Source organism: Mandrillus leucophaeus, unplaced genomic scaffold (genome assembly GCF_000951045.1).
Source record: "Mandrillus leucophaeus isolate KB7577 unplaced genomic scaffold, Mleu.le_1.0 Scaffold98, whole genome shotgun sequence".
In the NCBI taxonomy this organism is placed as follows: domain Eukaryota; kingdom Metazoa; phylum Chordata; class Mammalia; order Primates; family Cercopithecidae; genus Mandrillus; species Mandrillus leucophaeus.
In genome coordinates, this window is record NW_012110696.1 from 2,824,389 (window position 1) to 2,837,901 (window position 13,513).

The 13,513-nt window shown below is 59.4% G+C and overlaps 1 protein-coding gene across 2 annotated transcripts in view; it reads right to left on the reverse strand.

Annotated features, from left to right (window-relative positions):
- The window catches only part of PDE6B (phosphodiesterase 6B, cGMP-specific, rod, beta), a 59,455-nt gene extending 47,874 nt beyond the window's left edge, over window positions 1-11,581 (reverse strand). For both annotated transcript variants that reach the window (XM_011970911.1, XM_011970910.1), the window contains exons 1-3: window positions 11,068-11,581; window positions 3,514-3,666; window positions 3,018-3,107 (exon numbers count right to left, since the gene is read on the reverse strand). In XM_011970911.1, coding sequence (XP_011826301.1) covers window positions 3,018-3,107; window positions 3,514-3,666; window positions 11,068-11,535 — 711 coding nt within the window. In that variant the 5' untranslated portion in view covers window positions 11,536-11,581. The remainder of the gene's footprint in view (window positions 1-3,017; window positions 3,108-3,513; window positions 3,667-11,067) is intronic.
- Between the last annotated feature and the right edge of the window lie 1,932 nt (window positions 11,582-13,513).

A 13,513-nucleotide genomic window follows, 5' to 3' on the forward strand; every position in this document is an offset into this window, starting at 1 on the left:
AGGTGATCTGCCTGCCCTGACCTTCCAAAGTGCTGGGATTAGAGACATGAGCCACCACGCCCGGCCTGAGCATGACTTTTGAATACAAGTTTAACTTTCTCATGCCAGAAGCAGGGCTTAGTCACCCTTGACAGTTTCCATTTCTGCACCTAAATGGCTCAAGCTGAAAGCAGCCACAAGAACTTAGAGGCATCTCTCCTGCCCAGAAGCCTGGGCTTCCCACTTCTCCCCCTTTCCTTTAGAAAAGGCCGTTCAGACATTTGCCCATGAACTTAAGGGACACGCTCTCTATTCCCTCATGTTTGCTGCTAGCAGAGCCCCTGCTCTGCCTGACTTGCCATTTCTGCCTCCTGTGAACGGTGGACCCCCAGAAAAACATCACAGAACTGCCGTCCTACCATCCTGGGCAGCACAGCAAGACTCTGTCTCTAAAAAAAAAAATTACCCAGGTGTGGTGGGGCATACCTGTAGTCCCAGCTACTTGGGAGGCTGAGGCAGGAGCATTGCTTGAATCTGGGAGGCAGAGGTTGCAGTGAGCCAAGATCGCGCCATTGCACTCCAGCCTGGGTGACAGAGTAAGACCCTATCTCCAATACATAAATAAATAAGTAAATAAAAATAAAAATAAAACTCTTTAAATGATAAGAAAACAAATAACCCAATCAAACAGGGCAAAAGATCTGAACAGACAACTCACCAAAGATTAAGACGTACAGATGGCAGATATGTAAATGAAAAGACATGCGACATCATCTGTCATTAGGGGATTGTAAATTACAACAATAATGAGATGCTACCGTATACCCATCAGATTGCAGTTCCACCAAACGCTGGTGAGACTGCAGAGCAGCAGGAAATCTCACTCATCACTGGTGGCAAGGAACAGAGCAAACCGCCTTCTGGCCTCAGTAAGACTGAAGGCAAAAGAAACTCTTCATCAACCCCGTATTCTACTCGGTGACACTGTTCTCCGTGGGGTGCGGGTGAACAATCCTGACACGGCTATACCCCTGCGCTGGAATCAGACAATTAAGTGCATGGGCGGAGGACGGCTCCCAGGCGTTCCACTGTTGGATGGGAATTCACATAGCAGCAAGAGGAAGAAGCCAGAATGAGCCGTGCTGCTGTGGACCAGGGCTGGAGACGTCAGCTCGAGCACAATGGTCATGCGCAGGAACATTTGCAGCTCTGTGCACACTCAGGGGACACGCAAGGGCTGGCAGAGCATGGCTGCCTCTCGCTCTGCTGGCCGAGATGGCCTGGAAGCAGCGACCCCTGCAACCAGCACTGCCGGCCCCCAGGCCGCAGCTCCCATTACTGCTTTCCAACAGAAGGAGCCGGGCTCCCTGGAGAAGTGGCTGATGGCAAGACCAGGACAGGAAATACACAATGAGCCGGGGGCATCCTGTGGAGCTAAAAATCGAGGAATTTCAAAACCAAGCCAGGCTGAGCGCAGTGCCTCACGCCAGTGATCCCAGCACTTTGGGAGACTGAGGTGGGCGGATCACTTGAGGTCAGGAGTTGGAGACCATCCTGGCAACATGGTGAAACCCCGTCTCTACTAAAAATACAAAAATTAGCCAGGCATGGTGGTGCACACCTGTGATCGAAGCTACTTGGGAGGCTGAGGCAGGAAATCGCTTGAACTTGGAGGCAGAGGTTGTAGTGAGCCGAGATGGACCCCATCTCAAAAACAAAACAAAACAAAATAAAAATAAAAAACACATAAAAAACCAAAAAATAAACCAAAGCAAAACCCCACAGTGATGGGGTCATGTCAAAAGAGCACAGGAGCCAAGCAGAAGAGCTCCCAGTGGCCAAAGCTGGACTCACATGAGCAAGAAAATAAACAAAATCGCGTTGAATTATAACCTAAGCACACAACACTCCTAAGTCTAGACTGACATAAATAAATGGTTGAATAACTTAGTAAATGGGGAGAAGAGACAAATCTCTCATGCAAAATAATTCCAGATAAATTACACAGATGGTCTCCCTGGTCCCTGGTTCCCACGGCCCTGGCCTGTGGGAGGCCTGCTTGGATTGGGGCTGCTTGGTCAGGGGCCCTGCCCGCCTTTCCAGACTGCCCCTGAGGCAGCCCTGGGGCCAGGAGGAGGCCCCTAAACCCGCCAGATGCTGAGATAAAGACCTCAGCCTCTCGCCATGTTCAGCAGGCTCGCAGCAGGTGACCAGGGCCAGGCAGCGTCCGCAGGCAGAACAAGACACGGGGAAGGCAGGACGTGACCCGCCGTCTTTACAGTTCTCCTTTGTGGCTCAGCCCCAAGGCCACCGTGTGGACGGCTTCCCAGCCCCAACATAGAGCCTCCTTCCCCCGGCCCACTCACTATCCATCCAGGTCTCCCCTGAGCCAGGGTCTTAGATGGGAGGACCACCTGCCCTGGAGGTCACCCCCCTGCATTTTCCCACACACCTTGGCACACCTGACTCCATAAGGTCCTTGGGCCTCCGTCCCCAACATCTCGGCCAGGGCCGGACCTGCCCTTGTACCCTCTCTCAGCCAGGGCCGGACCTGCCCCCGTACCCTCTCAGCCAGAGTCAGACCTGCCCCCGTGCCCTCTCTTAGCCAGGGCCGGACCTGCCCCCGTACCCTCTCTTAACCAGGGACGGACCTGCCCCCGTACCCTCTCAGCCAAGGCCGGACCTGCCCCCGTGCCCTCTCAGCCAAGGCCGGACCTGCCCCCGTGCCCTCTCTCAGCCAGGGCCGGATCTGCTCACTCATCACTCATGCTGGCTCCTCCCAAGGTGGTCAGGGGTGGCCTCTAGGAACGGTGCCCCTTTCCCCCTCTGCAGGTGCCTCACACCTGCTCTGGCCGGATCGCAGGCAGGGGGCAGATGTGTCTGGCCGTTGCAGCTCGGCACAGCCACAGAAGCCGTGGGCCTCCTCTCCCCGGAGCAATGCCCACCCCGGGACCTGCCCAGGCGAGCACAATACCACCTGCCACCACCGGCCTCTGCGCAGGCAGCAAGACGGGGGAGCCGTGCTCAGCGTGTGGTACCTGGCCGCGGCGCGTCTCGCAGTTGTGGAGGTAGCTCAGGTGATAGATCTTCAGGTCCAACGTGGCGAAATTCAGGTACTTCAAGAACACCTGAAACGGGAATCGCCACAAGAGGAGTTAAAATTCCAGCTTTCAGACATGTGCCCCCGTGGGTATTTTGCAGGAGAAACATGCCCTCCTGAGGCTGCCCAGACACGCCAGGAAGCTGTGCCCAGCACACAGACATGGACTGGCACACGCAAGCTCAGGTGCACAGGGCGGGCACGCAAGCTGTCTCTCTCTCTCTGTCACACACACACACACACACAGGTGTGCGCAGACACACAGGAGCACAGCGATGTGCAGACGAGCACACGGAGCTCAACAGCCCAGCAGACACGCAGCACAGAACACGTGGGCGGGCAGGCGGGCAGGCAGACGTGCCACACAGAACACGCAGGTGGGCAGGCAGGCAAGGAGGCAGACACGCGGCTGCCCAGGCGCCCCCCGTACTCACGTCTTCGTCTTCGCTGGTGAAGAACGGGCCGTTGAGCTTGTTCACCGCCATGATCACCGCCACGACGTCTTTGCCATTCATGATGGGTGTGGCCAGGATATTCTTTGTCTCGTAGTCAGTGAGCTCGTCAGCAAATGAGCTGAAGTGAGGGCACTGCCGCAGGAGAGGAAAGAGGCTAAAGAGGCTGTCGCTGCGTGGGCCTGGGGCCCACACCACTGGGGTTGCTGCCAAGCTCTGCGGAGGCCACTGCCATCCAGGTGTGAGGCGCCCGGGGGCCCTGCTGGGCACTGGAACGTGGCCACTGGGCGATGAGAGCTGGGCCTGTCCCTGTGACTCCAGCCTGGCTCCGTGCACCTCTGTGCAGAGGACGCTGGTGCCCCCCAGTGCTCAGTCCAGCAGACCTATACAGGCCTCACGGGTGGCCCCACCCTGCCTGGCACCTCCCGTGCCGTCCCACACCTGCCACCCTCCAGCAGCGTTGGGCCTCCTGGATGCTTGTTGAGCCTGCCTGCTCACCTTGTCCCTGAAGCCTACTGGTGTCCGCCACCCTCTCCTGCCTTCAGCCCCCTTCAGGACACTCCTACACTCTTCCCCAAGAGACAGCCCTTGGTAGGATGCGGGATGAGCCCATTCTGATTGCGGGCTTGTTCGTGGGACACTTTAGCCAGGGCAGGTGCAGCTGGCAAGCCGGGGTGGGAGTCCTGGCAGCCCTGGGGTCTGTACGCTACCCCTCTGGCCTCCCAGGCCCACACTCGCAGGGTCTGGGGCCCACTGTGATGAGAACTTTACCTGCCTCTGGCTCCTGGGGGCTCCCCACCCACCCTCACTCCTACCCTCACTCCCACCAGATTCAGAGCAGCCCCTCCTCTCTTTGGTTTTAGGTTCCGGCCCCCCAAGGAACAGGTCAGCTGAGCTCTGCCTCTGCCCAGACGCACTGAGGGTTACTGAGACCAGGCACCCCCAAGCGACCAGGATTCTGTCCTTCAGAGAGTTGGATGTGACCCTAGACCCTCCTCTTACTTCCTGGTTCTGACATTTGTTTACATGAGGCCAGGGTGCCCTGGGGCAGTGACCCAGATCAATGGCTCCCGAGTGGGCCCTGCTGGGGTCTGGACTTCCCACCTGTGCGACCTGCAGCAGGCACAGGGCAGTTCTACGGCCTTCTCCTCACTAGTCCATGAGGCAAAAATAACAGGCTCTGCCCTCGGCCACTGCACCAGCTGAACGGGAGCTCCTGGGATGAGCCTCACATCTCGTGCTGTTTCTAGGGACGGCAGCCCTGCAGCGGCAGAGGACGACTCCTCGCAACTTCCCTCCACCCGCTTTCCCAGAGGAAGCCTGCTGGGGGCTGGCCGAGGTGCCAGAATGCTCCTAAATGGCACCCATCCTTCCGGCTTCTCCTTTCCTGATTCTTGGAGATGCAGCTGCTGCCCATAGCCACGTGGGCTGGCGTTGAAGGAAAACCAGCGTTTAAAAATGGTGCGGCAGGAAGACGGGTGAGTGAGCCCTGGCAGGCGTGGCAGCATGGGCAGCGGGGCAATCATCCCTTTACTGGATCTGAAACAGAGGGGTGGTCCCTGAGGGAGGGCTCATCTCACTGCCTGCATCCCCTAAGGGCTCATCTCGGCACCTGCGTCCCCTGAGCCAAGCACAGCACGCTCCTGCCTGCTTGTTGTGGTGCCTGTTGTGCCTGTGGCGGTTTGGACAGTGTCTCCCCCACCAGCCGTCAGTGCTACAGTGGCCACCATGTGTGCTCTCTGCTGAATTCAGATTCTCTGTGACTGTTTCTCTCCCTTTCTACCTGGAGTCCATCCTTTTAACCCAACCCTTGCCAACCTCACTGACACTCTCGCTTGGGGCCCTTCCCTGGCTGCTGACCTTCACAGCATGACACCTGGACATAAATCAGCGATTCTGGAAAGAGCACAGCGTGACCCTGAGACAGCGCCACACAGATCCACACAATGTGACCCTCGTAACCCTCAGATGGCACCACACGGATCCACACAAAAGGATGCTTAGACAGTGCCTCCTGGATCCACATGTGATCCTCAGATGGCATCACACAAGATGACCCTCAGATGGTGCCACACACAAATCCACGTGACCCTCAGACAGTGCCACACGGATCCACACAGCATGACTCTCAGCTGATGCCACATGGATTCACACAACGTGACCCTCAGATGGTGCCACACAGATCACAGCATGGCACCTGGACATATACCAGCAATTCTGGAAAGAGCACAACATGACCCTCAGACAGCACCACAGGGATCCACACAATGTAACCCTCAGAAACACAACGTGACCGTCAGATGGTGTCACACGGATCCACACAATGTGACCCTCAGACAGCGCCACAGGGATCCACACAATGTAACCCTCAGACGGCACCACAGGGATCCACACAGTGTAACCCTCAGAAACACAACGTGACCGTCAGACAGCGCCACAGGGATCCACACAACGTGACCCTCAGACAGCACCACAGGGATCCACACAATGTGACCCTAAGATGGTGCCCCATAGTCACACAGGCTATGGTTGATGAATGTTCAGCCTCACTTCTCTTGTCAGCTTTGTCTCTACCAGTTTCTTCCTGGATCTCAGACCTGACTGTCACTTCTCTCTGCCCCACACATTTTCACAGCTCTAGTTTCACAAAGAAAGTATGTGAACAGCCACAGAGCCTTCCCACCTCTCTCTTGTGGCCTGCCCTCCACCCAGGAACCTCACACTATTTGTCACCTTCTCTTCTTCATAGTCTGTCCCCATCCTGGGATTTAAGTGCACTCGGGACTCTGTAAAATGCTCTCTCAGCCCGTTCGTCTGCCGTCCTCTCTCCTTCACAGCTGCTCCTGGATCCCTTGCCTTCCTGGCTGCATCACTGGTCTCAGCAGGTGCCTGGCTCCATTTCAGCTCTCCCAGCTGAGGTGGGTGGGCCGCAGTTACCATCCTGATGCCAACAGCCTCTCTCCTTCACCACTGACCCCATTCACTCCCTGGTCCTTCCAGGCCTGTGCCAGATACACCCTTGGCCCCAGCACTGAGACCTTCACCCTGAGGTTTTGTGACTGCAGCCCCTTGGTGTCTCCCCAGCCCCCACACACTTAGGAGCGAGAGGAACAGCTCCTTAGAGGTCCAGAGCAGGCAGCCAGAACTGGGGCTTGGCCACCGCGGAGGTTCTGCCAGAAGCTATGCTCCTCCGAGCAGATGGTTTTGAGTGAGGTTGCCCTTCGTTCTTCCTTCCCTGGACCTTGTCAGGCCTGTGGGAGCAGCTGGTCCAGCGACTTCCCAGGAACATCTGTACCAAGCCCCAGCTTGCACTCTGCCCTCCTCAGCTTCCCTGACACCACAGGGAATGTTTACTTTTTTGTAAATCTGCCATCAAGACTGTGAAGAGTCCCACATGGAAACATCCGGCCGCTCTCTCACTGACACCGGCTCTCCTTTCCTCGGCGTCTGGTCACTCTGCTGCCCATGCATGGATGGGCACTTGGTACCAGCCGGGCCGCAGCCATCTTGGTCCCAGCTCGGCTGGTGCAGCTTCCAGCCTCAGTGGCTCCCTTCCCCGCCCCTGTTGGCCCAGCAGCCCGACCCCAGCCCAGCCTTCACTTCCTGGGATGACAGCCCTGCAAACTCCCCTCAGCCACAGGGACGGACCCTCAGCCTCTCCGTCCGACTGCCAGCTGCCCCACCCGTTGTGAAATGCAGACACACCATGGTGAAGATTAACTTGTGGCCTCCGCCGTCCCCCCCGTCCCTCCTCTCTGGTGCCCTCTGGGCTCTGTGTCCCCCCGTGGTGATGCTCCGTGGGAGGGTCCCCCGCTGGCCTCCCCTCTCTCCTCCTTGGTACCCTCTGGGCTCTGTGTCCCCTGTAGTGATGCCTGGCTGGGGGGTCCTTGCCTGCTGGTCTCTTCCTCTCCACTGTCCAGTCCGGGCTTCCCTGCTTCCCCAGAGCCTCCTGGTCAGACGTGCCAGGAGCCTCACCTGGGAGCGGGCGGCAGCTGTGGACCGTCAGGCTCCTGGGAACCCCCTGCATCTGCTCTGCCTCTAGCAGGCCAGGGGGCTGTGTGTGCTCACACAGCCGAGCAGCTGGGCCTGGCTCTGGGGCCTTCACACCCACTGTGGCTTCTCCAAAGCACCCCCAACCCTCCGTTCCACTGCCCAAGCCCCCCGCCTCCTCTGCCGTCTGTGCTCAGCATGGCTGACGGCCGGTCCTGCCGCCCTCCTCCCTCTGTCTCCGGGTTCCCACCCAGCCCGTGTTCTCAATGCCTCTGCTCTGTCCAGCTTTGTAGTGACCACCACAGGACTGAGTCCAAGGGTCTTGATTGCTGGCGATGTGCAGGACCCTGTGATGAGGTGTTTTGGGGCAGGGGTCAGGGGACCCACTAGGGTCCCGGGACGGGCCTTTGGGGTGGGTTCCCGTGACAGTCCCAGGGAGAGGAGCTGGAAGAGGGATGGAGGGTGAGGCTGCATGCGCAGCACTGCGGGGTTCGTGGCTGTTCGGCTGGGGCTGGGCTCAGAAACCGCCGCAGAGTCAGAGCCGGGGTGTGAGTCCTGCCCTGCCACTTAGTGGCCGTGGCCAAGCCCCCCCAGCCCGCCAGGATCTTCCATCCCAGCTGCCCTCGCCGTGAACTCTTGCAGGTCTGAGGAGCCACAAAGGGGTGATGGCGGGGCCTTCCCCCTCATCAGGTGTGGGCGGCGTCCCTGCCCGGGGTGCACAGCGGCGGACGGGGAAGGCCGTGCTGTCTCACAGGCCCACTCGCTCCTACCTCTCTGCACCCGACCTGTGCTTCCTTCCTGCCGAGAGGCTTGTCTGGGGGCCGTGGACACTGGGTGGCTGGGCAGGGCCTCTCACCCGGCTGCCCCGTTGGCTTCTGACGTGTTGGGAGGGATGGAGGAGGGCCCAGTGTCCACCTTCTGGGACCTGTGGTTCCTGAGCCCAAGGTCTTAGGGTTCACAACCCACACCCAGGCCTGGGCCGGGCTCCAGGAAGGTTGTCTCAGTCCTGAGTTCCGGCAGCGCCCTCTGTGGTGGCTCCTGGGACAGGCCCCTGGGGACAAGAGGGCCCACAGGCCAGGCTACTGCAGCCTTTGCCCTGGCCTGACACTCTCAGCTCCAGGAGGACAGACGCTCACAGCTCAGGGAGGAGCTGGTTCCCCAGGGCCTGCCAGCTCTGTGCTCAGGAGCAGGCCGGTTTAGCCACTGCAGCTCCCTTGTGAGGCAGACATTATTTCCCCAGTGTAAACAGGGAGACAGGGCTCAGGTGGGCGAGGCTCTGGGTGGCCCAGGTGTGGCATGCTGGCCACTGACGCCCTGTCTCAGGGACTCTTGCACCACAGCCACGTGCTGCTCTCCCAAAACGGCCGGTGTGGCCCACACCCTCCGAAGAGGGCTCAGTGGGCCAGACTGAGATGTGCTCTGCCTCAGTCTCCCCTTCTGTAAACTGAGCCGTGAACCCAGAATCCCACCCCTTGGCAGTGCTTAGGGTGCTGAGATGCATTTAATGAAAATTTGCACTTAATGAAAATTTGCTTTTCTTTTTTTTTTGGCAATTTAGACTCAAGTCTCTGTTCCCCTAGTCTGAGATAACTAAGACTCCACAGAATGGAGGGGCAGACACCACGCCCAGCCCCTCAGAGAGGCACCAGCTACATTGGGCAGGGGAGAGGCCTTGGAGGAGGTCAGTGCTGGGGCAGGTGCGGCCATGGCACGGGGGTTGGGAGTGGCAGGACCTGGAACAGCCCTGGGGAACAGGCCAGGCCGAGGGACAGAACTAGGACAGCCCAGTAGTTTGAGGGGGACCCGCAGAGCAGGGACGAGATACCATCAGCTGGGTGGGGACAAAGGCGTGAAGGGGTGGTGGCAGCAGGGGATGAACTCCTGGGGGCAAGAAGGACACAGCCCGGGCTTGCGACAGGTGGGGACGAGAAGTTGTCTTGGAGATCGTATGCAGAAGGAAGGAAGAGAGAGAGGGAGGACGGCAGAAAAGGAGGGAGGAGGGCAGCAGGACAGAGAGGGGAGAAGGGAGGAGGGAATGGGGGGAGGGAGGAGGCAGCTGGTGTCCATCCCAGGCGCCACCACTGCGAAGTTCCCTGGCTTCCTGGTAAGCTACGCTCCTGATGCATGATTGATTTGTGGGTGCCCCACTTCTTAGGAGGGAGGTGGAGACGAAGGTAACCCCGGGGATTACTGAATCTAGGTCACTGCCTTGCTGCTTGCTTACTGCCGTTGGGATAAGAGGATTGCCACTTCCGGCCTGGTGCGGTGGTTCACACCTGTTATCCCAGCACTTTGGGAGGCCAAGGCAGGTGGATCACCTGAGGTCAGGAGTTCGAGACCAGCCTGACCAACATGACGAAACTCCGTCTCTACTAAAAATACAAAAATCAGCCAGGCACGGTGGCGGGCGCCTGTAGTCCCAGCTACTCGGGAAGGTGAGGCAGGAGAATGGCTTGAACTCGGGAGGCGGAGCTTGCAGTGAACCGAGATCGTGCCATTGCACTCCAGCCTGGTGAAAGAGAGACTCCGTCTCAAAAAAAAAAGAGGATTGCCACTCCCTCCCCAGCTGCCTGGGAAGGAGGGACCTGGTGGGTAATTCCCAAGACCCATCCAGCAAGAGCGGAGGCTGCCTGGGCCCCTTGCAGCCTCCTTAGCCGTGGGGACAGAAAAGGGGAGAGGAAGCTGGGGACTGGTGCAGGGCAGGGAGAAGGGGCTTCTCCACCCTGCTTCTTCCTCGGAGCCTCCTTGCCAGGCAGCCCCTCAGGGCCTTTCCAGGTCTCTGCTGGCCACTGCCCTCACCCAGTCTGGCAGGCACCTCACACCACACTTGTTCTCCAATCCTACCAGGGCTGCCTCTGTCCTCAGGAAGTATCTGCCCCAGCCTGTGCTCTGCATGGACAGGCCCTGGCCTTCCCACCTTCAGTGACCCCAGTGAGCCTGTCTCAATTCTCAGTCTCTCGTCCCTCCCCCGTCCCACCCTGGACCCCCGTGCTCAGAGGCTCCTAGGTTTGTTCCTCCCTGGCGGCCAGTGTTGGCTCTCACGGGATAAAGCTGCTTCTGCCACGGTGGGAACTTGGGGTTTCCCCAGTTCCCCTTCCTTTCTGGGCATCTGCACCACCTTCAGCTGTGACCTCTTCTTCCCAAATCCCAAGGCAGGGCCTCCCTCCCAGCCCAGAGAGCCCTGAAGCCCCCACCTGGGCTGTCTTCCTGGAAGCCAGGGGTCCTCACACGACCTACACGGTCCCCACCATGGGACACCCAGGTTTGGGCCTGAGTCTGCTTCAGCCGAGGCCCCCAGACTCAGGTCTCACCAACTCAGTGGCCACACGATGTCAGCTTGAGCCAGAAGCTCTGAGCCGGAGAGGCAGGCGGCCAGGGCACAGTGCCGGGCGGGGGCTCTGAGTACTCGCTCCTCTGCACAGAACAAGCCTGTGCCCTGATAAGAGGCCTCCCTGGAGGCCTGAGTATCCGAGCTGACCCTCAGACACCTGGGATAGGTGCAGGAGATGCACACAGCCGCCTCCCCGAGGCTCCGCACAGACCCACCTCGGCCACGTCCTTGACATTCACCATCTTCTTGGTCTGAGCCACGTGGCCCACGACCCCGACGTCCAGCGGGAAGACGATCTCGGAGTCGGGGGGCACCAGACAGTCCTCCAGGACGCTGTCCGGCTGCACGCTGAAGAGCCTGGTGGCCAGCTCGGCCACACCATTGCGCTGGCGGTACATGAAGAGGCTGCAGCGGTCGGCCTGCAGGAGGGTGCAGAGGCGCCGCAGGACCTTGAAGACCACGCGCTCCATGTTGATGTTCTCCTGCATGTCCTGCACCAGCTCCAGCAGCGCCTCGCTCTCCTCCACCTGGCAGAGCTCCCGGAAGCTGTTGCAGTCCGGCGGGCACCTGTCCTCGCAGGCCGCGGCCACATTCTCGGGGCTCAGTTTCTTCCCAAAGTACTGGCGGGCGAAATCAGGGTTCTGGTCGAGAAAGCTCCGGGCCTGCTCCTCACTGAGGCTCATGGTGGCTGCCTGTCCCTGGAGACGCTGCTGCTCCGGGCACGCATGGACTCCCGGGAAAACCCTGTCCTCAGCAAAGTCTTTCTTAGTGAGATTAGGAACCCCGGGGGCGGGCCAGCTGACTCACTCCCACCAACGGGGGCCTGCGCTCCCTCTGCTCAGACCCCGGGACTTCCCACCTTCCGGGAAAATCAGGCCCCGTGGAATGAGGGCTGGGAGTAACTAACCGCTGGGGGACCTCCTGCCTGTTGCAGGGGTCATGGGCGACTGGGCACAGGCATTTGGCTTCCAGCAGACCAAGCCCTGAGAACTAATTCCCTGAGGAGGTGATCCCACACACAGCATGACACTTTTTGCCAGCGGAGCTGCCTGAGGGTTTGGGTTGGTCCCACAGGCGGCCCCAGGCCCTCCTGGGAGCCGAGACCTGGGCTCGGGTGTGCTGGGGAGGTGGTGGGGCCCTGGCCCTGCCTCCGGGAGACACAGTTTACCCTGTGTAGGGAGAGGGGGCTGGGTAAGCACACCCAGGACCCAAATGCCCAGAGGCCAGCAAGGGGACCCTGGATGTGGAAGTGGGACCACATGCACCTTCCCCCACACTCTGAGGGGCCCGGCCGGGACAAGCTTCGGGGTGACGCCGCTCTGAGGCCACATGGCTGTCGGTAGCAGGAGGACCTGAATGGTGGGGGCTGCCTGGCAATGAAGCCCAGCCTCTCCTCTCCACTGTCACCGCAGCAAGCCCTGCCTGCTCCCACAGGACTCGGCTCCTGGGCCAGCTCCCTGCCAGTCGGCAGGGGTGATGTGGCTGGAAGCACCTTGGCTGGGTCTGGCATGGGTGCCGGCCTGGCGGGCGGGTGGCAGTGTTCCTAACTTCCCTGAATATAAAAACGCTGATTGCCGCTTTCCAGGCACCTTCGTGCTGCCAGATCCTGGGCTTGAGGTTTCTTCCCATCTTTTCCAGTTTGTCCGTCCGTGTTGTCACCATGCTTTTAACCAGGGTGCAAGGTTTTCATGTGGTTCTTTTACTGCACTCTGCTGGTAGACGCGTGTGCACACGTGCATGAGTGTGCGCATACGTGTGTGCACGGAGCGTGAGTGTGAGCACATGTAGGTGTGTGTGTTTGTGTGTGAGCACGTGTGCACGACAGCCAGGTGCCCTCTGGAGCGCACAGTTCTCTCAGCACGAGGCCGGACCCTGGGGAAGCTTCTGCGAGGGCCCTGGGCTGCAGCTGCCTGTCTCGGGGCTGCTCTGAGTGCAGTAGCAGCACCGTCCACCGTCCACCGTGGGCCCAGCTGGGCGTGCGAAGAGTGCCCTTGTGCCATGACGTTCCTGCCTCCGCTTAGTCACAAAGTCGCTTCCTTTCAGGGATCTGCTGAGAGGCCTCCCCTTTTTCCTAAAAAGAGTGAATTCTCACTGGGGACAGGGAGTGGGGCTGTGGGTGGGGGCAGGGGTTGCGGGGCCGCTGCAGTGCTTGGGTTTGGGGCCAGGGTAGAGGGTCGCCTGCTTTGCATTCAGTCCCAGATCAGCCTCCAGAGCCTGCCGGGTGCAGTCCCCGACTCGCAGGGATGAGCTCACATTGCTCTCCACTTGACCTGGTCAGAGGGGCCTCGCCCTGGTGCAGCCTGCAGGGGCTCCCAGTTGGCCACTTGCTCAGCTCTTGGGGTTTTGTGCTGTGCGTGCCAAGCTTAGTCCTCGGCCAAAGCCCCATGTGGCCCTGTGCAGATCGTTGGAGCCTGTTGAGTGCACAGATTCCTCCTCAGCAGCAATCTTCTCTGCAAGCTGCAGCCACCGCTGCCTCCCCAGGGCCAATCTGTCTTCCAAGCTTCATGAGATCTCAAAACAGTAATTCATTTTTGTCTCCCAATTTTCCATAACAACACATAAATAATTGCTATCATAAATTAGTAGAGCCTCATGTAAGGTAATTCCTAATTTGTGTCTACACAGTGCTCAGCCGATTTTCAAAATAATGAAGATGTTTTC